This window comes from Excalfactoria chinensis, chromosome 9 (genome assembly GCF_039878825.1).
Source record: "Excalfactoria chinensis isolate bCotChi1 chromosome 9, bCotChi1.hap2, whole genome shotgun sequence".
In the NCBI taxonomy this organism is placed as follows: domain Eukaryota; kingdom Metazoa; phylum Chordata; class Aves; order Galliformes; family Phasianidae; genus Excalfactoria; species Excalfactoria chinensis.
This window is the reverse complement of record NC_092833.1, coordinates 11,730,181-11,753,642: the sequence shown is the minus strand read 5'-3', so window position 1 is coordinate 11,753,642 and position 23,462 is coordinate 11,730,181. Positions and strand designations below refer to the sequence as shown.

The window sequence follows — 23,462 nt, the reverse complement described above, 5'->3', positions numbered from 1 at the left end:
AATAAACCTGCTGGGTCATTCCACACAGTTTAAAAAGCAGAGATATTCAAAGAGATATTCAGTTCACACACCTCATTGCTTTTCTCCTCTAAGATCACTGTCAGCTAGAGGCTGGACCAGGAATCTGGTCAGCAAAGAATAAAAGCAAGGAGATGTTCTATTTTCTCAAAAATTTTCAAGCCATCGGTTAATAGTAAAGGGTTTGTGGTGTGCCAACCATAAAGGACAAAGAACGGGACGATCTGAGACAAGGAAACATTGGCAGGCAGGGAGGGCAATGGGAGCTTGGTAGCCTTCCAAGGGCCAGCCATGCAGGCACACCTAACACAAGCTGAGTGCTTTGCTGGAGTGAACTCTTTCACCACACAGCACACACTGGATGGAAGAGGAACCAGACCTAAACGTGTCTGGAGAAAGCAAGATTTGCACTTACTGCTTTCCCAGCAAAGCAGAATGACGGCGCTGACCTGAGGCACATCAGACAAGAATGGGAAAAGCACCATGCTCGAGGAATACATCCCTATTAATGCTGACTTCTTTCCACTTTTCCTTCCAATTCCAATTTCTCCAAAACGTTGCTTGCATTTTTTCACAGAAGCAGGAAGAAAAGGAGCCAGCAGCAGCGTCCTTGGAAGGTATCACATGCACACACAGAAAAGCACAGAACCACCAGGCGGGGCTGTCACTTGCAGCCCAGCAAATGGGTCACCAGCATGTCCTTCACCCAGGACCAAAGAACAGGCAGGACTGCTATATTTCACCTATGTGAACCCAGGACGGGTACCAGAAGGCATATGAAGTCTCACTTTGACACATGGCAGAGCCTGCCTCTTGCCTTCACAGCCAAAATCAACCAGGGGCCTTTGGCTGGCTGGAGAATACCTCCTTCCTCAGGGGTCTCTCCAGTTTCAGCATCCCTCCCAAAAAATCCTGGAGTTAGTAGAAACTTCATCAGAAAGAGGGTCAGATCTACAACATCAACAGAAAGAAAGAAGAAAGTAAATCCCAGACATCTACTTATTCCTCCCACCTTTCTCTAGTATCTAAAAGGCCATCACATACATTCACTGTTGGACACCGCTGTTGAAACAAAGGACAGGAAAACAGATGCACAAGAAGCTCTGTACTCTTGGGGCCAAAAGACGTGGACTTTTCGATAGCTCGTAGCTGCTTCTTTTGAAGTTAACATTCTGCTTATAACAGGGCTGTATCTCATGCTCTGAGGTCTACATCTGCAGAGCACCAAGAGCACGGGTTCCTTACATCAAAAGCAGTGAGAAATCCATCACGTGAGTCCCCTAAGCACAGTCTGACAGCATTCCACATCTGCCTTCACAGAATCATAGAATCATTCACGTTGGAAAAGGCTTCGAGGATCATTGAGTCCAACCATCCACCAACACTGCCCAGTAACCACGTCCCTCAGTGCCACATCTCTACGCTCCTTGAACACCTCCAGGGATGGTGACTCCCCCACCTCCCAGGGCAGTCTGTGCCATCGCACCACCACTCATCGCCTCCAACCTGAACCTCCCCCGGCACAACTTGAGGCCATTCCCTCTTGTCCTTCTATTCACTGAAGGTGGAATTTGACATGTGGATGGGTGGAGAGCAGAGGAGCCGGGGCCCCTGCAGAAGCCGGTGGCCTGGAAGATCTGAGCTGGGAGACAGGAACATCTCACAAAACAAGGCAGAGCCATAGAGGCAGTTCTAAAAGGAGAGTTAACTTGTGAGAGGAGCAGATTTCTGAGCAGGGGAGGTGGGAAGAAACTCCTTGCATTATGCCAAACTAAAAATGAATTATTCTGACCCCTTTACTGTAGTGGTTATCCAATGACCATTCAATATTTCCACCCTGGGCAAAGACATGTTTTCTGAGAAAGATTTACTATGTTAGCTTGGGCAATACTTCATAAGCTTATCTTACAGTGAAAACACACTTCAGCAACCAGGATCCAGTGAAACTGCATTATAATCTCAGTGTTTTCCTTTCAGCGATTATCTGACAAACCAAAGCTGTAACAGTCTTACTTTAAAAAAAAAATAAAAATACATATTAGGCACTAGATACAAAACGCAACTCAAATTAGTTGTGTTATTACCAACAAAATAGATCCAGGACGTTGTGGAATTCACCTCCCTCTGTCACAGATGGGAAGAGGCAGCTTCGGAGCACAGTCAGATCTGCCTGACAGCATTCCTAGCTCCAACTTTTCCCTTTCTTTCTTTCTTTTTTTACAAGCTCCCCCAAATTTCCTTCTACAATTAAATTACCAGGCATTAAGAGGTGGCCAAAGTGGACCAAAAGCCATCAGACTAAAATTCTGATTACTTGTGACAGATCCAAAGTTACTTTCACTAGGTTTGCATTGGTCACTGTGGAAATATGCAATGCTGTCCAAAAAGAATACAATTAAAGATGCAATATCCACTTGCAAATGAAAATATATCACAGTTTCAGATCTCAAAAACAACTCACTGGAAAAAAGAAAAGAAAAGAAAAATCTTCTCTCCCTGGATGGAAAGAAACAAGTTTTTAAACAAAATTTAGTTTAGCATTTGCTACTTCAGCTAGAAGAACCGGCTGCTTGAGAAGTCAGCTGGCTTACATGGGCACACCTGCACAGCTCATCCAAAGACAGCACTGGTATGAAGATCTTAATAAATGCAAGCATGACTCTTCAGCTTGGTGCTGCGGTGGCAGAACATCCTTGCGCTTTTTAAGACCTGACAAAATCCAGGCTTTTTTGCTGTCTGTTTCAATGAGCAGTTGTTATGTTTTAGTACCACAAAACATGGAAATGGATGTTAAAAAATAAAAGCCAACTGATGATAAATATCACCTCAAGGGCTGTGTGTTACACCGTGCATTTTTGGAAGTCCTGCCTATGCTAACACAAGAGAAATATGGAAAGGAAAACTCCCCTACACCAAAATTGAGTGCATTCAAATGCATGCATACGTGCTGGAGCGCAGCCATTGTGCTTTGATCTTAATGTCAAGGATAATGAGAAAGAAACACATTTCTGCTAATGGTGGTACCCAGTTCTTCACATTCTGGCACTGGTATTCATTTGCACAGAGTAGGTTTTTACTCCAGAGTGCAGAACAACTAGTATTAACCAATAGTTCACATCCATACTTGGTCTTACACATCACCACATAAACCAAAATGCAATTTTCTGAGGGTCAAATTGAAAGGAATCTGGTTTCTTAGAAACATCTGTTCCTGGACTAATGATTTCAGCTTCTAGAAACTTGTTTTGGTACCTAGAGAGGTAGACAACACAATTTGATGTGAAACCCAGTCACTACTTGGGCAGTGAATGAGCAAATTCACTTGTCACAAGATACAATCCAGAACTAGAACTTACATTAAATAAGCTACAAGTCTTGCTTGGGGAAAAGCCACACAAGAAGCAATATTTTGCAAGTATTTATATCTACACAGAGCTTTCCACCTGTGATGGAGGGAACACACAGTTGGCTGTGACAACACTGCTAAGATAACAGCTTTGGAATTCAACAAGTGCAGCTTGTCCAAATTCAGCCTAACTGCTCCTGCGTGCAATGCGGGAAGGCTCTCCAGGTATAAAAGAAAAGCAGCTTTGAAACACACAGCACTCCTGAGCTGCCTCATCACAGAGCAGTGTAACAACAGAACATGAGTAACTTCCCAGAGATGCTGGCTTTGAACACTCTAAGCAGACTCATCCAGCACAGCCATTCATGTCTGAACACCTGCATTCACACATCTGCGTGCCCACCAGCATGCTGACCTGGAGACTCAGATGATGACCGAGGAGATTTATGAAGATGCACAAATGGGAGGAGACCCTCAGAGAGGAAAGGAAGGGCATAATAACAGATGTGTACAGCAAAAAAAAAAATGGCCATCTGCAATAACATAGAGCAAGGGCAATGTGAAGATGTGAGTACAGCTGGCTTCCTTACACACACGTCTCAGCCAAGCACAGCCATCTACTTGTACTTCACCACCTCCACAAGAAAGAACAGTGGAGATGGCAGAACAGGGAGACAAGTGTCAGTGCTCCTTAGAACCCTCTAAGCTTGATCAACCAAGACTCAGCATCCTTTTGGAAAGCTGCCATCTCACCCAAGAGTTCAAATTGTGTCTGTCTCAGTAGCCACACTACATGACTGCAACCACAGCGCTGGTATTCAGACCTCAGACCCTCTTCCATCCTTGAGAAGCTGCCAGTCAACAGGGGGGATGGAAGCTCTATTGCAACAGAATTAAATCTCCAAAAACTCGGGCAGCTCTACAGTCTACAGAAATACAGTTTTGTTACATGAACAACAAGTAAAATTAAAATGTTACAAAAACATTTCCATTAACTATTTTGCCTACTTAATGTTCTTCCTTCCTGTACGGGCATTTGTTCCTAAAGCGTGTGTGTCCAATTTTACAATTGCATGGAAAATACGTTAGCTGAATGAACCCTAATCTGATTCATCCTGGAAATCTCACTGCTAACAATGACCGTACTCTAACGTGTTTATCTTCACACCCACCATTCAGTTGCAATACCATGCCCTCTCCTTTTTCTTGACCTAAACTCCTAACTCAAAAGAGAAACACAGGTGAATTCAGGAACATACGGTAATATGCTGAACTTAATCTAATTCCCATTAACTAACTGCCAAAGTCTTTTTTTTTCTTTGTTTAAGGAGTCATTTGTGGGTCAAGATAACTTACTGGGAAAAGAACAGCATAAGAAGCTTCCACAACATTAACTTCCACTGCAGGCATCAGCTGTGCAACAGAAGAACAACAGAGGCTTAGCCAGCCTGTAGCACTCAGTCGATGCTACCTTAAAGCCCAATTTGTCCAACACCAGTTGAACACTTTTCTCAAGTTGTTGTACTGTTTACTCTTCAAGAAATCTATGCTCTCGTATACAAAAAGTTATAGCAACAACCAAAAGAGCTAGATCCAGAGACCTGCAAACGTCAACTTACGATAAACGGATACAGAGCTGAGCCCAGCAGCTGAAATGGCTCCAGCTCCTCTGCTGGTTTTCCAGGCTTCAAGCAGAGTGAAACCGATCTGATTTTTGACAGTTCCACCTCAAGGATTTCTATTAAAAGCCGTGTAACTGAGAAGATTTCCTGGTGAGCTTTCACTCTGCTGTGGCCTAGAAATGTTCAGAGCTATGCAGTGGAGATGATCCATCTCCAGAAAGCTGCAGGCTAGGAAAGAACCATGAAGGCTCCTTAATAGTACTCAGAACAAACAGGAGACTCTGAAGAAGAAAGAGAGGAACATTTATTCCTTCCAGCAGCCAGCGAGATCAGTGGGCTCCAAATTTGTCACAGATTTAATGACAGCTAAAGTAAAAGAATGGGACCTGAGCAGAGCAGAGGGATGAGCACGTTGTCCAGATTCTCATCACTAGAGGACTTGGCCAAACAGAAATGGGAATGCTGTTCTAAACTCAGCCCATGCCAATATGAGATGCTGCTGACTGTAGGAAGGCTCCAGGTGAGCACAGAAGGCACTGAAGCACCCACTCACATGAAAGAAAAAAAAAGAGAAAGCACATGGAAGCAGGAGATTCACAGAAGCTCTTCAGAGGTTGCAGAAGTGCAAAACAAACTCAAGGTTATAGATACATTTTTCCTCTTTGCAAGAAGGGTCCAAAAGCCTTTCTGAGCGCTGACACTAGAGCAGGACCTCAAGGAAAAAATGCATTACTGAATTACTGTGCAGCCGGAATGTGAAGGTACCAAACATCACCACTCCTACTGAACCAAGCATCCCAAGGTATCCAATAACATCCTGTGGTCAGCAGCATGGACACCAAGCAATTTTCAGTGATGATTTCTGATCTTGCCAAGTTTATTAGAGACTGAGATAGTCACGTCTGACTTGAAAAGAGACTGACCAGAGTCCACCTGGCCAATGCTGAACAGGCAGAGACAGGACTAAGCTGTACAGCAGCTCTAGCCCAAATTCCACTGACTACTAACCATCAGCTATTTGATTCAGTTTTCCATCCCACGATTGGCTGAGTTGGTTGTCAGTTTAGTCTGCCCGTACGTGAGCTATTTCTATTCAAACTTTATGACGTCAAGGCAGTGAGCAGAACTCTCACAACGTTCAAACTCTGATCTGCAGAGGTGTAGGTGTAAGGGGAAATCCTGAACAAACACAGCTATCTGATTGCCGCCAGGGCAGGCAGTCCACCGACCTGATTACCTCTGTGAGCCACCCTGTGGGAAGCAGGATACTCTGCCTATCTGGGAAAGTAAGATCTGTCACGAGAAGAGCTGAGAAAAGCCAAGCAAACTAGTTTGACAAAGATAGCTCTTGGCACAGTGACACCGTGCTACAAACTTTTATTTGAATATCAAAGAAAGGCTGGATCATTTTATGAGCACATCTGCCATTCTCACAAGCAGTTGCTACTGTTCCACAGCTACTTTCTTTTATCAGAGCAAAACGATACCGATATTTAACAAGAGACAGCTCGCATTTGTATAAACTCAGGTGACACAGCAGCCTGTGTAGGGATACACCATTGTAAAGCATTCTGTACAGAACATCTTGCCCTTTCCCTAGGCTGGGAGGATTCCGAAAGAAAATCTATTTTTTATTACATATTGACATGTAGTGTAAGGAAAATCCTTTTATAGCAGCGATAAGTCACAGAAGTAACATATTCCAGCTCAGTAATAACGATACAAGTTACACCAACTCCGTTCCAGCAGAGAATGTGAATGACGATTAAGGAAAAGAATTACAGATCTGGCAGAGGTCGTACCCACTGGTGGATGACTTCCTTGCATAGCAGTGACACAGAGTAACCCTGAGAACTCAGGGTAAAACTCTGAGCATTTACCAAGCACTACAGACAATTCACCTTTCCTCTGTACGCAGTATTGCTCAGAGTTGTGCCAGGATACTGCGCCTTGGTCTCTGCCTGTGTTTCAAGAGGGCATAGGAAATCCAGGAGGACCCGAAGCCACCAGTGAGGGAGCTGAGAGGCTTCCTTCAGATTGGACACTCACAGTGCTAATCTGTAGAGTCCTCGCAAGGAAAGAACAGAAAGTCTCTTCAGCGTGTAGAGATATTTGTGCCCTGGAAATACAGCTGAAAGCACGGGAGGAAAGGAGAAAAGGATTTCCAACTTTGCTAAAATAGACCTACATCCAATGACCAGCACTTAACATTAAGAAGATCTAACTTTGGAACAAGATCGTATTGCTCTTTGTGTGGAACAGCTTGCTGGAGAGGAAAAGGGCTCATCACTTCCCAAACCAGAGACCTTTCTAAAGATAATCTTTAACCCAACTGCTCAGCAGAGCTGAGCAAACTAGTTTGATCAGGACAGCTTCTGGCATACCAGTAATACTAGAGCAACTTTGGCTTTGTTGTTTTCCCCTAGATCTTTATGCCCCCCAACCCAGAGTGAGCACAGCTTGCTTTTTATTGCACTAGGGTAGCTATGGACACTTCCATTTGCTGCAGGCCCACCCTGCCTTCCAGCACTGGTGCCTTGTTCCACTGGAAGGCCCCAGCAAGTGCAGAAAACTTCTAAATTCTAAATTTTGCCTCGAAAAAGTGCACATTTGGTCCTTTTAAAAAAGCCTTTTGAGCCACACCTGGCTGTCCTGAGGGCAGAATTTGCCAGAGTCTCTTCTTTTTTCGGGACAATTATCACCGATGCTAGAATAACTATAGCTGTTTTCCAGGCAAGACTTAAAATGTGGATATGTGATGATATGAGAAATTGCACGAAGGACAGGAAACAAGCCAAAGTCATCATTAGCTGCTCAAAAACACCTTCAGAAAAAGCAGCATCGTAAACTTTATGTGTATGAAAAAAGGAGGGCATTAAATAGCAGAGGAAGAAAGTGGAGAAAAACCCATATGTGTTGTATAGCCAAAGAAGCTGAAACACCAACTAAGAGAGTCGATAGCAAAATAAACTCAGCAGAAATCTAAACAGCCACAGGACCTGAAGATGAACAAGGAAAGGCCACAAAAAAAGAAGAAAACAGCAGTGGAGAAATAGGTTGGTTTTCCACCATGTAGACAGCACTGTGATCTAACACCTGTCCTACAAGTATTATCCAAAGATAGAACTGAATGGCAAAACTCCCTCAGATTTTTAAGAGGCAACCTGAGAGCCTCCAACAGCAGTCACTCCAGGGCACCTTGAGAGCTACGATACACCAAGGAAAGTAATTTCCATTGTGCTTTTATATCAAAGCCTACTTATACAGGTGAAATGAAATACTGGCACAAGTCTATACTTATTTTAGATACTGGTCCCAAGCTAGACCGTTTCTGACTTTTAAATTGCCATTGCTATTAAAAGCAAAACCAGCAACAGAAACGTGACTCAGGATTACATCAGGAAATTGAGAACTGCCAAGTCAAAGAGGCAGCTTGAAAGTATACAGCTCTAACATGGGGTCCAAGATTTCAAAAGAGGGCATTCATTGCTAGCTACACAAAACAGCTGAGCACAACACAAGTAACTCCCAACACAAAATGTACACTGGAAAGCAACGGAACAAGACGGAAGTTGGTTCACATATTTTGGCAGTAACTGAAAGCCAGAGGAAGCACCAGAAGGAAATAGCATCACAAACTGGTGGGGTGGCAACTCCAGTCACAAGCTGAAACCAGCGTTTTGTCGTAAAAGCTACAACACTTCCACATAAATGCTATTTCCACTTCTATTAACAGATGGGTGTGAGAAATGGAAACCTACCAACAGAGCATAAGCAGAGGTCTGCACATCTCCAAATGCAAGAAAATATCTCAGGCAAACGCAAAGTATTAAATAGAATAGCTTTACAACAACCACCAAGACCTGTCAGAGACCAGCAACTACTTATAACCTCAGCTGCTGCGCCAATTGACAGAATCCTTTCGACACACAGCTCTTCAGAAGAGGAAATCTTCAGAGATTTAGTACCAGAAAGAGCATGCAAAGAACAGCATGGAATAGTCTGGGACAGGGGAGCCTATTTTATTTTGCCCTAAGCAACACTTGATGGTTTGGATGGAATTCAGATTCAGAATAAAATAGGTTTGCCTTCAAAACAGATCACATAATTGGCTTTAGGTTTTAGTGCAATTTTCTTTTTAAATGGACCAAATCTTTAAGTTGCTCATAACTCAACTGTTTGAAAACAGCAACAAACCTCGCTGCCCCTAAGGAAATATATTCTTATCCCCAGACTGACATACATAGATTGGCCAGCCAAACTGCGATGAAAACTGCTACAGCAGCATCTTGAATAAAACAGCAGCCAGCAGTCCCCAGACAGCCCCGAGAACTGCAAATCTAAAGGTGTGACTTCTGTTTCACAGATTTACTTTACATCAATCACAACTACATAAAACCCAGTCCTTAATATCCATTCAGAACTATGAAGGCGGCTTAGCAGAAAGGGATAGAAGCGATAAGGCATTAAGATTTTATGCCTGTACTTTATATCTCACAGCAAAGCAAGGCAACAAAGCAATACTTCAACAGTTTGCTCAAATAAAGGTTTAAATCAGCGCTCTGATCTACTCACCCTTTTCAGCAGTATCCAGGGAAAGTTTCTTGATGTCATGAGCCAACGTGTCCTGCAAGTGGTCTTGTCCATGCTCTGCATCATTATCATCAAACTGAGCTTCAATAATGACATCCGGACTCACAGCGTCGCCTTTTGCTGCCTCTTGAGGAACGCAAGTCCCCAGCATATCCTCGGGGACATCTGATTCATGCGTGGCTTCTGTTTCTTTGTCACTACCATCTGGCTTTATTACCTGGAGGAGCAGGGGATTAAAAACAAGAGGCGAGCTAAATCACTGGACTGAAGAAAGAAAACATTATCTTTCTGTTTTCATGTGCATCCCTGAGGATCTGACAATGAATTGTGGGTGGCTGGTGGCACACTGCAATTGCCATGTAATTAGCCACAGATATTGCACAATCAAAAGAAGTACCTCACTAGGATAAAGATGGGAACAGCATGGCTTTTGCAGTACCTCAACTGTGACAATAATGTATCCAAAACGTATTTAGAGCGTAACCATCCAGCTCCTGCCAAGCCTCTAATCAGCTCCCAGAAGTTGGGAGTGAGCACAGCAATGGAGGAGGATGCGGTACGGCTGCAGGAGCTGCTCAGCCATTGTCCACAGACACAGCACCCAGCCAGGGAGCTCCCAGCACACAACTTGGAGCAGACTGAAAAAGAACAGAGAGGAGAACACTGTGCCCTGCGACCTGAGGAGGAGCTGGACTGAAGCAGCTCAGTAAGCAACCAACATCTGCATTTATTGTAGGCTGCTGGCTTTCTGTTAAAGGCGTTCCGTTACTGTTGCTACCTACACAGATCTCCTAAATAAATAACCAAGGGGTACAAATTCAGGGCATTCAACCAGTAACTACCTAGATGGTAGTTCAGACAAGTAACTCTGGCCACCACTAGAGATTTGTTCCCACTTTGTGTAGCAGTGGTACATGGGGAGGAGAAACCATAGCACGTACGCAGAAACCCTGTCCAGGTAAAGCAGATGACTGACCTGGATGACATCCCTCTTGGTGCACTGCAGGAACTGCTCTGTCTCGGTCACACTGATCAAAACAGTTCACACCTTGGAAGTTTGCTTTTCCTAACATCCTCTGCACAACCAACAACAAGCTGCAACCAACCCAACCATGTAACCAACCCAAGCAGTCCTGGAGCCCAGATTCAAAGCCATGTTTAAGTTTCCCTCAAGCTGCAGTATGTCAGTGCAAAATTCAGATCAGGGTGGGAAAAGGGATGAACCCACTGGAGGCTACAGGCACCAAAAGCCATCTCAAAGCCCACCTGGCACCACTGCTGCTGGTGATTGTCAGCCAGGATTCAATGCTGGAGGTTCTCCTCTCCCACCCTCAGTACCCATCAGAAATGCAAGCAAAGGGGCCTCGAAAAATACAGGAAAAAAAGCTTTCTTGTAACATATTTTCGATGATGTGCAGTCATCAGCAATAAAGCACAAGCTGCCTCAAGAGGTCCTAGCTGGAGACAACCATTCCAAATGAGGAAAAGTACGATCCAGAAAGCTCCACGTTGTTTTTTTTTTAACTCAGCAACTAAAAAGCAAATAGATCAAATCAGACCTATGCAAGCAAGACTTCCAGAACTTTAAATATATAAAGCTACATCCGTGCTTCCAAGCAATACCCGTTTCTTTGTAATCTTTCCACAATATGTAACAGAAAATCAATTTTAAAATGGGGTTGAATTCAAGTCTTAAAAGAAAAAAACCTACTAAGATGACATTACCCTGAACTCTTGTTACCTTTTGTGACTCTGCTTTCCATCTTTCTTTTTTTTTCCCCTTTAATATGTATATAATTTGTTGCCATGGCAGACTCTGAATCAAACATTCAATTGTGAAAAAGAGGAGGGGGGGAGGGAAAGGTTTGGCAGAAGGTGGGAAAATTGCCGATTATTAAAGCTGGCTGCATTCGGTACACAAAATACTGACACACAATGGTCTGGGTAAGAACAGTCTATTAGATTAGAGAGAGCTGACAAGGCTCCACACGCGAGTGACGCTGCCAGTGTGCCTCTCCAAAAAGAAAACCAGTGTCAACAGTAATGTTTGGACCCTGCTATGGTCAGATGTGGATGTACTCAGCTCTTAAGTTTCAGTTGCACCAGATGTGTGCAAGTGTGCAACTGCAGCAGGAGTTCATTTTCTTCAACCCCTTCAGGCTTTGCCTGGCTTTGCTTTTTTTCTTCTCTGGGAGTGCGGGGTGTGTTTTGGGTGCTAAGTCACAGATCTTTCTATATCTAATGCAGTTAACAACATCAAATAGATCTGAATGCTAGGAAGTGCTCCACTCAAGATGCAGCACTGACAAGCTTATGCTTGGAAAGTTTATGTTGTATTGAAGAAAGCAGCAGATACTCATTTCTTTTTAAATACCATGCACTAAAATTAGCATGCTTCCCCCAAGCTAGGATACACGCCGATGCCACCAGCTCATGTGATGCTCCAGCTGTGACTACCTAAGCCCCCAGTCACACATTTCCTTATAGATTTACAAATGGATTTTTGAGTAAAGTTTTCCAGAGTCTGCAAAATCAGAACCTCCACGTGGAGCAGAACAGCAAAACGTTTAGATGCTGTCAAGCATGGGTGATAGGATTGGTTATTTTTGTGAGGCCAAGACAGATCACTTAGGCTGACATAACAGAGCAGGGAATTTCGCATTCTTGCATCACATCAAAAACGTGGGGAAGCTGTACATCATGCGGCTGGAAAGCTGCATTACACTTCACCAAATCTCGAGTTCAATGGATACAATTATTCCAGTTTAGATCAAAGAGGTGCTGGCCAAGATGAGCTCATCACTCAGTGTCTAAAACACAGCAGCAGCGTATCTGACCAGCACAGACTGACCTCTTCCTGCATGCAGCATCTTGGAAGATAGAGACTTTCGTTATTCTGCTCTCCTGTTTCTTACTGTGCTCATACACGAAGTAATGCATCCAGACAGAATATATTAGAACTTCATCAGAAACATCAAACAAGTCCTAAGTATGACCCTACTATCACAGAGACATCCCAGGATGCATGGTTAAAGACCACAAGAGAACCTTAACTTTCTGACCTGGGAAGTTAAACATCAACCTCACTGTTGTATTATTTTCATATGCTCCTTAATCAAAAAAATACCTTTTAAGAAGCACTTTCTTGAAATTCAATTGCTTATTTGAAGGTTTGATCCTTAAGATAGTGGCTGAATAAGTTTTCTTCCACTTTAAACAAACACCCATTGCTGAATAAGCATCAAGTTTCTCCCCCATAGTGATTGGTTTGTAAAGTCACAGATGACTGAACACAAGATCTTTGAATGAAAATCCCATCTCAACCATAAATGTAATAAAAAACAGCTAGTGGGCAAGTGCATCCTGGCATGAATATGCATAATTTGGACAGCAGAGCGATTACCTCGCTGTATCCAGGCCAGTCTTGAAGAAGCCATCAAATGAATGATTGTCCTTACTTGGGAGGAATTTGTTCCAGCAGAAAACTGAACCAGGAAGCCGTACATTTGAAAGCATTGAGGGCTGCCTTCCGAGCCACAGAGAATGGCTTTGTCTGCCAGCAGCAATCTTCTATCTGCCCTGTTAGCTCCAGACTTCTCACAGACTTTCCATTTAAGCCTCCTATCCATAGGAGAAAGCACAGGCCTGTGTGAGAGTAAACATCAGGCATGGTTTTTCTACTGCTGCTTCCTCAACAGCAAGAGTTAATCACTCACACGTGTCTTCCATCTCCAGCTACTGAGCTAGAGCAGTGACCTGCAATCTCCTTTGAGCTATGAACCCACAGTGCTTTTACCAATATACGTACCAACTCTCTGGAGTACTTAACCTTGAACCTAATAGGCCTGCTTTTCTTTCTCCCTCATCTCTGATCCTTACAAGCCACACATAGAACCACATCATCCAGGAGACATAGATATGGATGACTGCTGGACTAGGCGTTGCTGGAGGTATGCACCTTGTATGGCTAAAACCTGCACACAGTGTCACTGTTTCCAACAGAAGCTCATGCAGAGTCCTCCTCCACTGCCAGAACCTTGCAGGTAAGGAAGTAGGATCTGACACGACCATAGAGGCTGGAAAAGACCAAGATCACCAAGTCCAACCCCAACCCATCCCCACTGTGCCCACTGACCACATCCCTCAGTGCCACATCTCCACAGTTCTTGAACATCTCCAGGGCTGGTGACTCCACCACCTCCCTGGGCAGAGCATCCTCACTGCGAGTACTTTGAACAGGGGTTCAAAAAGAGTGAAATTCATCTCAGAACGTTTGCATCAGGAAGACAGACTAAGGTATCACAGTTCAGACATTTCCAGTAGGACGCAATCTTCCCTGAGACTCTTCAGGTCAAACTTCACCACCATGCTGAGACATCAGCGTTACTTTGAGCAGAGAACATCTTAAAATGTTCTTTTAACATCTCACTCATTGTGCTCGGTTTTCAAAATTGCCATTCTTTCCCACAGCAGAACTGATTGCAAGTTTCAAGGGCAGCATTTGCTTTCACTTAGAAAGAAACAACAAATAGAACATGACTCATTTATATATATTTAACTGCTTAAATATGTTTAGATTTGACAATGAAGGAGTACGCTCACGATACTTATCGTATTAGTCAAACTCAGTCAGACACCCTGGGAGAAGCCTTCTGCTGCTCCAGAATTCACCAAAGTCCCCAAAGGAGATCCTGCTGCGAACATGCGGTAGGAAACCCACAAGAATACAAAACAATCCATCGAGAATCAGGTTTTTGGTGGGATTCCATGGAGGTCTGCAGTTGGCCAAGCATTCACAATAATCTGAAACTACGTATTAAGTCACTGGTAATAAAACTTGCGGATGACAAAGACTTGCGGAGCAGTCAAGTCCAATTGGTGAACAAGGCCGATCTGAATCCAGAACGCTTGACAGTAGCCAAAAGTAAACTCAAATATCTGAGAATACGCAGCACATGCCTGTGAATGGGTCTGCCTTGGAAGCTGCCGACTGGAAAGCATGTGGAAGATTTCTAACACGAATGTCAGCACTGGGATCCCTTCTGCTACAAACTGTAAAAGCAATCTTAGCTTTGTAACGTCTCACCAGTGGGAGACAGCAGGCTTGTGCGGTGCATATTCTCATACCAATACAGTCAGAGATGACAGAGTACAGCAGCCCTTTTGCCTGAAGTCAGTGAAAACCTGACAAAGCACCTCATCAAACCCAGAATGTGCAAGACTGAAGTGACGGGCACAAAACACAAGAACAGCTCCAAGGAAATAAGGTCTTCAGCCCGAGCCTATCTCCAAGGCCTGCAAATCAAGGTAAGATGCCTTCCTTCCAAAAAATACATTGCTCAAACACAAGTTCTGCTTTAGCTGCGGACAAGTAATGATAGAGAGACAAAGTTTAGGGCAGAGCCGTTGGTCCTCTCTGGTGCTGAGCTCGGTTAAGCAATAAGTTTGAAAAAGAGAAACAGGTTAAAAGGGGTTATTTCAAAAGGAAGGAAGACAGATGAAAACAGAGACTTTAGACCAAATTACCATCTCAGCCTTAAAAAGAGCGTTGCTACCACAACACTAACACAAACAACACATTTCATACCAATACAGTGAACACCTGCATCTATTAGTCTCCCAGCTTTTGCCATATTAAACAGGCTTCACTTAAACCTGGTTCCCTCATGTTCACTCACGAGGGAGTAGGAGCGAGCCTGGCTAGCATGAGGATGCTGTCACAGCTCATACATACATGCTAGAGCCAAGCTACCATAAATATTAACAAGGAAGAGCTTTGCTTCTCTGAAAAGAGCAACCAAACACAGGCTGGCCTGCTTGAGCTTCTTCTTGGCTAAAGAAAGGATGGTACTTCCAATAAGAGAAAAACCACCTGTCCCAGGCACTTATCCTTCTCTTTGCAATCTCACGTACACCAAACGCTCTGGCAAAGATGACAACTTGGTACAGATGAGCAGTCTCTGTGGGAGCTGTTATGGTGTTGCTTTTAAAATAACTACAGCGTTAGTGTTAAGGTTGCTCTTTTGTGTTTTGTTTGTGTGTGTGTGTGTGTTGTGTTTGCTTTTTTAAAGCAATCTTAGATTCTAAGTCACTGGAAACACTTGCTAACAGCCAGCAGGATCGCTATTTTATATTATACAGCACGTTATAGTTTACATTCCAGACACATCACACTGGACGCAATAATCGTACAAACATCCAAACCGAAATCTCTCCTGACTAGCAAAGGCTGCTTGCTCCCCAGTGGACTCTGCTGTTCCCAGGTGTCACACAGTTGCAAGAAAGCCATCCTGCGGATTCCAAGGAATAAACTCCACAAGAAGGCAAAGGATCCATGGAGGCAGCCAGCCCCAGCTGTGCAGGGGAGACAGCACGATTAATTGCTGAGTGTTTTCAGAGCTCTTCACTGCAGGAGGTGAGAGGTGGGAGAGAAACAAATGAAATCTAATGCACGTGTTTTCAAAACAAAATAAGGAGGCAAATCTGCAATACATTCATCAAACTTAGTGAATCCTCAAAGCCACCTCCTGCCCTGCCCTCACCAGCATCCTGCATCCTCTCAGAGCAGCCTGCAGTGAACTGGATGCCATGGGGAATCTCCATGCTGCCTCCAGCACCCCAAGTAGTTATCAGTCCTGCCTGAAACAGGCAATGAGTCTGGCCACAGGGAAGGAATGATGGTCCAAGTAACAGAATTAACTGCAGAGAAACAAAAAGTAATTGCCAAGCAGTCACCTTTTCTCACTACTTTACCCCAATTCCATCACTCCTGAGCTGTTCTTTCATCTTCTCTCTGCTTCAGTCTGTACTTAAACATCACAGGTTACAGCACGTCCCCCCCAAGTCCTTCTCCTACCCCCTGTACAAACAACCAGAGCGACAAATGGAAAAGCATCAAAAGGGAATATTTTCAAGTCTGACCTTTCTGAATTCTACAGTCAAAACAAGAACTGCCTCCTCCCCACACACCTCCATTCCCTATCTGGTCTCTGACCTATCATTTCCCAAAGAGCTCCACGCTCACATTGCCTGGCCCTTGTCCCACACCTCCAGTCTGCTTCCAAACACGTCCAGCAACACCTCATTATCACCAGGCAGGAGCTGCTCTCTCCTCTGCCCCCATCACTCCTGAAGTCCCTTCTGCCTCCAGCCCTGCCTGTTGGCTCCCCATCTCTCCCAGGTCTGGTAGCAGGATATACAGCTCTGTGATCAGCACCCCATTGATTTGAGTTCTCCTATAAGTCAGTAATCAGATAGCTCCATCAGTATGCTCCTGATTCTCATATCCTCCAGCTCTGGGCGTGAGGACACCTCACAGCAGCTGTGTGATATTTTGACACATGGAGCCTATGAGCATCAAGGAGACACGGGGCAGCAGGGCATCCCAGGGTCTGCTCATGGAACACTGCAATCTCCTTGGTGGACAAGCCAACCTGTTCTGGGCTCCCAAAGCACCACAAAGAGCTGTGTATTATTAAAAGCCAGATCAACAAACTTGTTCCACACTTGCCACTCCAGCTACCACCCCCAGGATCTGGTGCGAGGCTGAAAACGAAGCCTCTATTTTCAGAATGCCCACAGCTATGGCTCTGACCTTCCCACACACGTTCTCCAGGAGTCCCCAGAGCAGAAGTGACGCAGCAAACACCTCGCAGCCCACACACGGCTCTCCTGGGCAGCTGTACACTGTCACATTTAAAGCAGTGATGAATATTTAGCGGTATTATCCCATCCTCTCAAATCTCCCTGGTGAGAAACTCTGACCCCAGGGAGGTACACAAGATGCGGTTCAGCATCCAACCCTTAACACGCAGGAACTGACCTTTTCCTACACTCTCACCTCACAGTCAGGCTCAAAAATCCCATCAGGCACACACAGTTCCTCCATCTACAAGCAAACCCTTTTCATAAAAGAGGCCCTCCGGGCTGGCAGCCGCCCTGCTGGACCCCAGCGCAATGTTCCCTGTACCTTGGGGCTCTGCATTGCCTGCTCCTCGCAAGACCTCCCACTTTGGTGCATCTCATGAGCTGTGCAGTGCACTCCAGGCCACAGCAAACTGGAAACGAGAGCGTAATGCACAGGGCCCAGCTCTGAGGTTGCCAGAACATATTGGTTTGAAACATCACAGAAAATATTCGGCTCCATATTTTCAACAGTAGCCAGGAAGAAAATGCATGGAACAATTTTGAGAACTGTTTTTCAAAAGTCATTTAAATCAAATTATGCCCCATCCACACTGGCAGCAAAAACCCCTCTCTGCAAACTGGAACTGGTTTTCTTTTCTTTGCGTGTGTGTTCTTTTCTTTTTGGTTTAACTTAGTTTTTAGAAGCTGTCTCCCAGCCATCTTTTTCTGGTAATGCGGACAGGCGCTGCAACACCACGGGACTGGGTGCCAGGACAAAGCCTATGATGCACAGCCCCTAGAATAAATCACTCAAGAGAGGTGGATTAGAGGAAGAGAGCAACGTAAGGTTACATCTTCAAAAGACACGAATCTCTGCATGTTCTGCAAACCACTGCAGAAAGTCCTTCAGCACGAAGCTGGTTGCAGAGGAGCAGGCAGGCTTCTGCATTGTCTGCAACTTCGAAACAATACCACGAATCAATATCTCTAAAATGATGTGATTATTACACAGCGCTTGCATGTAATCAGAAAAGAATCTACTTGCGCCGAGTGTATCGTTTCAAAGCCTTGATGCCAAGCAAATCCACACTACTGGCTCACACAAACCCAAAGCGTTACCCATTAACTGCCTTTTCTTCTTTCTTTCTTACAATACAAGTATGTACGAAAAGCATATTTCCTGGAAACAATAACACCCTTTGAAGACACAGTCAGCGTTTCACAAGCAGAACAGGCCTGCACCCACACGTGCCCATATGAGGAAAGTGGGCTGACAGTGTTCACTGATCGAAATGTGCCATGAGGACTATCCAAGATATTTGCATCTCTGTATCTCCTAAGGCCATACAGATTGGAAGCTTTGCTCAGAATTGTGTAAAAATGATTCCTTACGTGTCTATGAAAATCTCTCACTGGCGATCAGCACTTGAAGTTATCAAGGCAGGAAACAAACAACTCAGCAGGGAGTTAACACGTCGGAGCTTGCTCCTTAAGCCCCTCGTTTTCTCATTTAGTCCTTCTGATTGGGCTCTGAGTGCCAGTTCCCAGGGGTCTCAGCCCCGCACATGTTCTGACACACTTTCAAAGCCCAGAATGGTACACCTGGGACAAAGCACACACTGTTCAGGAAGTTCATCAGTGCCAAGAAAAGCAATAGATATTTCCACGGTTAACTCTCATTACTGTTTGCCAATAAGTCTCTTATTATGAAAACCCATAAATGGAAACTGTCATATAACAGAACAATTTATGGAACTTTTCAGAGTATATATGGCCCAGTGGGAGCCTCCTTTGATGTGTTCCATCAGCCCAGATCTGCTTATTATTCATGCAGTGAAAGAAGAGCATCAGGAACCTAAACAAGTCATTGCTGAAGTGCCACCGAGGTTCCCACTCCAGGAGTGCTTCACATAGTTCCTTGCTTCTCAGCCCCTTCTGTCATTCATCTTCATGGCTGCATTCAGTCAACAGCTTGGCTGCCCCGTCCTTATTTCATTTTCTGCAGAGACATTCCTGCACATACATTGTCATCAGTGCACTTGGAGGACGAGGCAGCAAAGCACAGCTGCATACTGCCTGCATCCTGCCGCGCTGCCTCCGGTCCATCAGGTGAGCTTGGCAGAACTACATGCTACTCCTCCAACCTCTGTCACATTGAGGAAACTGGCACCTCCACTGATTTCTAAAGCAGATTCCAATCGCATCAAAACACAGCTCCAGCCAAGAACAACAGCCACCTCCGAAGGCAGCGCGATGCTATTAAAGTAAACCACACACATAGAGCAGCGCTTCCTTTGTAGATCCCCACCATTTGGTGTAAAGGTAAAGGATTTCCTGACAGGTGCTGGAGGGGAACCCCAGCTGCCTCTCATGCTGAGAGCTTTCTGGGCCCAAAGTCACTTGTGAAGAGAAGCCAAAAGCACTACTGGCTCCCCAGTACAAAAGAGACAGGGATCTCTTGGAAAGAGTCCAGCAGAGGGCCACAAAGATGGTGAAGGGCCTGGAGCATCTCCCTTATAAAGAAAAGCTAAGTGAACTGGGTCTGTTTAGCCTTGAGAAAAGAAGACAGAGAGGGTACCTGATCCAGGTCTATAACTATCTGAGGTGTGGGGGGCAAAGTAGTGAGTCCGGACTCTTTTCAGCAATGTGTGGAGACAGGAAAAGGGGAAACGGACAGAAACTGGAGCATAGGAAGTTCTGCACGAATGTGTGCAAGAACTTATTCATGGTAAGGGTGGCAGCACTGGAACAGGCTGCCCACAGGGGTTGTGGAGTCTCCTTTCTCTGGAGATATTCAAGACCCTCCTGGATGCCTACCTGTGCAACCTGGTGTAGGGAACCTGCTTTGGCAGGGGGGCTGGACTCTATCTCTGGAGGTCCCTTCCAACCCCTACGATTCTGCAGTCCATTATGGAAGAGCTTAAGGAAGCAATCTTGCCACCTGCTACCAGGACTTCAGGTAAGCCATTCAAACCATCCAGCCAACTTCCCACTGCCTGACACTGCGCTGGGTAGACCTGCTCACTCCTGAAGAGGTTACAGCGGAATTTAACACAGCTAGGAAGGCAAAGTGTGAAAAGAAGGTTGAAAAGAGCAAAGTTGCTGCAAGGCTGTGTGTGGTCAAGCCACTAATATAAACACCCAAACCGTTTTTTAGATTTGGGGTCCTGGATTGCTCTGCTTCATGGGTGTCAAAGCAAGCACAAGTCAAGGAAAAGCACATTAAGGCAGCTGGGCAGGCAGGTGCTCCAAGACAAAGTGAGGGGATGCTCCTCCACTCACTACATGGGGACAGCATTCGGTTCAGGTTCACAGCATTATGTTAGCTTAGGGTTTATCAGAAGCACCAACACACCCACTCACTTTCTGTTAACCACACAGAACGTACTGAGTGCTCACAGCTACACAGATCAGCCTTCCACCATAGGAGCTCGCATGGTGGTAGGGCTGTGTTACTTACAGCTGATGGTAGCAAGTTCAGAAGTTTCAAACACGTATTAATAAGAATTATGAACAATTCGGTTACCCACACTTTTCTGAAATGAATTCATACCTTGATGACTGCATTTGTTTTCCACTCGTGCACTTTTGCCCTGGTCTGAATCAGGGACACACAGTACCCAGCGCCATACTACACTGCTGCACAGAATTTTAGGAAGTTTTTATTACAGATAAAACATTAACAGGAGGGAATAGATGAGAACAATAAGGTTATGCACAGATTGACTTGGAAAAGAGCCCATCTTATGGGGTTAAAGTGAAATCATTTCAGCTTGCATTTGCACATGGGAGCCCAAGGTGCCTCCTGAACCAAATGGGAGATGCTCAGCATTTTGCTGAGGACTCATTTTGCTGCAGTGTTTTCTCTCCGCCTGGTGAAAACAATCACTAGGACCAGGTTTCCTCCTGAAATGGTGACAGGGAAATGACTGCTGGCATTTGCGTCACACAGATCTGCTCAAATTACTTGGGGACGAATCTTAACACAAAGCAAGCACTTCAAGCTAAGAAGTCTATAGCTCTGTCTGCTTGCATAAACCTCTAGCAATATGGTATCCCTCATTAAGTTCTGAAACAGTGTTTACTAGAAGGGTAAAATGCATCAGCCTCCTCCGCCACGCTACTCAACTTATTTTCATGACGTCAGTATTCAGGTTTATTTAATCCAGCAAAAATATACATTGATTAGGCTTAGTCTCAGAGCATCTCCTGCAGCACTGGAAAAGTCAGCCAATAGGAACAGCAAACTCTTGTTCCTTTCCTTCAGAACAAGGTTTCTCCCCACCATGAGCATGGTACACCCCATCCCACCTTTGCAAACAGCAAACCCTGCAGCAAGCACTCAGAAGTCACCATGGAGCTCGCGGCTCTTTAATGCCAGACACCTTCTGCTGTGTTTTTCCTGCCTGGCAACAGATGCTGTTCCACCAAAACCATTCTACAGAATGAACCAAAAGTTATAATTCAAAATGAAGATCGAACATGGGGCAAAGAGCTAACGCTGGAGGGTTTCTGTTCTACGCTTCTGTCTCTAAAGAGGTATTTCAGTACGTTTCTCTTCTGCAACTTCAACTTACAGAGGAGCGTTGGCTCCCTTCCTCTCTCCTCATTAAAAAGCCTTATTTAAGCTGAGATCTTGTATACACTTTCTCTGCCAAGAACAAATTTTTACAACTGAGTATTAAGCTCCTTTTAAAAAAAAATCCAGAAATTTATAATGGAAATACTGACAGTGCCCATGATCACAAGCACAGAAACACTGCTGCGATAGGTAGTTCGCATCCCATCCAAAGGGAAAAGTTGGTCTCTCCACCAAATTCCACTTTCATTCTGTAACAATGGCCAGTTATGAGATCAGTAAGAACAGGTGCAAACAAAAAACAACACTGAAGATTTAAGCAGTGATGATGGCGGTACAAAGCCATTACCTCGGTTACTAAAGTGCAAGATTTTTTTATTATTATTTTTAAGAAAGCCCTGAATTACTTTATAACTCATTCCTCCTGGGCTAACTCTTCTCCCAGTGGCCATCACCGGCTAACTTGGCAAAGCTCTGAATTACGTTTCCAAATTCTAATACCACAGCCATTCCCAGAAATGATTAATCTACTGATCTGTGTTCAGTTTTGCCTGTTTTATCTTTTGGCTCAGCACGATGAAGAAGCCCACCATGACAAGATGCAGCCCAGACAGCCACACAGAAGCCAGCACCTTCCTGCTGACAGCCCAAACCTCTGCCCTACAACTGGCCAGGAACTTTCCCCTCCAGATAAACCTTGCTTTCCAGTAAGAAATGCATGGCTGCATACCGTCACAACCCAAACCTCACATGCTATGTAGAAGCGGTAACGAGCAGCCTAGCTATAGTCACTGGAAGAGATTTACCTCAAATAGAATGAATCAGCGCCCACTGTGCAATGCAGTCCTCTTAATATCCTGAACACACTTCCACTTCTCTTCAAAATGCACAGTGAACACACTGCAATGAAATGCAATGGAAAGTAGAAATGCAAGAAGAATTAAGTGATCGGTTGTGTTAAAAGGTACAAAGCCAAGTTGCTAACAGGCCATGTGGGCAAAAAGCCACAGCCTCTGCAGTGTCAAGTGTTAACCCCACTCCACACTCCTGCAAAACAAATCTGAGAATGACCAAATTCAGAAGCACAGCTCAATAACATGTGACTGTGAACCAGCCTTGACACCTGCTTATGTCATTAATAAAATATTTAATATATTAAGAGCACTCGGTCTTCAAAAGCGCTTACCGGTGTTGAAATGTGTTAGTCATCCAACAAGAGCTCTCACTTCAACACTGAAAATCACGGAACAAGGATATCACATCCAACCTCAGCAAGGTAGCCAGCCCAAACAGCGCATCAGGGCTGTGCTACCTGCAAGCATTCCTTTCCAAAAACTGCAGCATGCCAACCTTCTCTACTAGAAAGGAAGAAGCCTTTTTCCTTCCGCAGACTGAGAGAGGCAACGACACTGTCTGCTGCCTCACCGGTTAAGCAAGCCTGGTCAATTTGAAGCCACTTCATCCAGATCTGCTGAACTCAATGCAACCTTCACTAGGTCAATTTTTCCCCTCTTAGTAAAAGTCACTATAGGATGGCATCTACCTATTTTCATTACTGGGAAGAAATTATTTCAAGATTATCCATACAGGCAAACCGCAGTATAATAAATGTGTAAATTATATATACATTGTAAGCAACTAATAAAAAGACATTAAAAAAGAAAAACTCAAAGACCTG

The 23,462-nt window shown here is 44.6% G+C and overlaps 1 protein-coding gene across 4 annotated transcripts in view; it reads right to left on the bottom strand.

Moving 5' to 3' along the window:
- Positions 1–23,462, bottom strand: part of DIS3L2 (DIS3 like 3'-5' exoribonuclease 2) — a 160,828-nt gene that overhangs the window by 98,222 nt on the left and 39,144 nt on the right. For all 4 annotated transcript variants that reach the window (XM_072344181.1, XM_072344183.1, XM_072344182.1 and 1 more), the window contains one exon: positions 9,562–9,796. In XM_072344181.1, the coding sequence (XP_072200282.1) occupies positions 9,562–9,796 (235 nt within the window). The remainder of the gene's footprint in view (positions 1–9,561; positions 9,797–23,462) is intronic.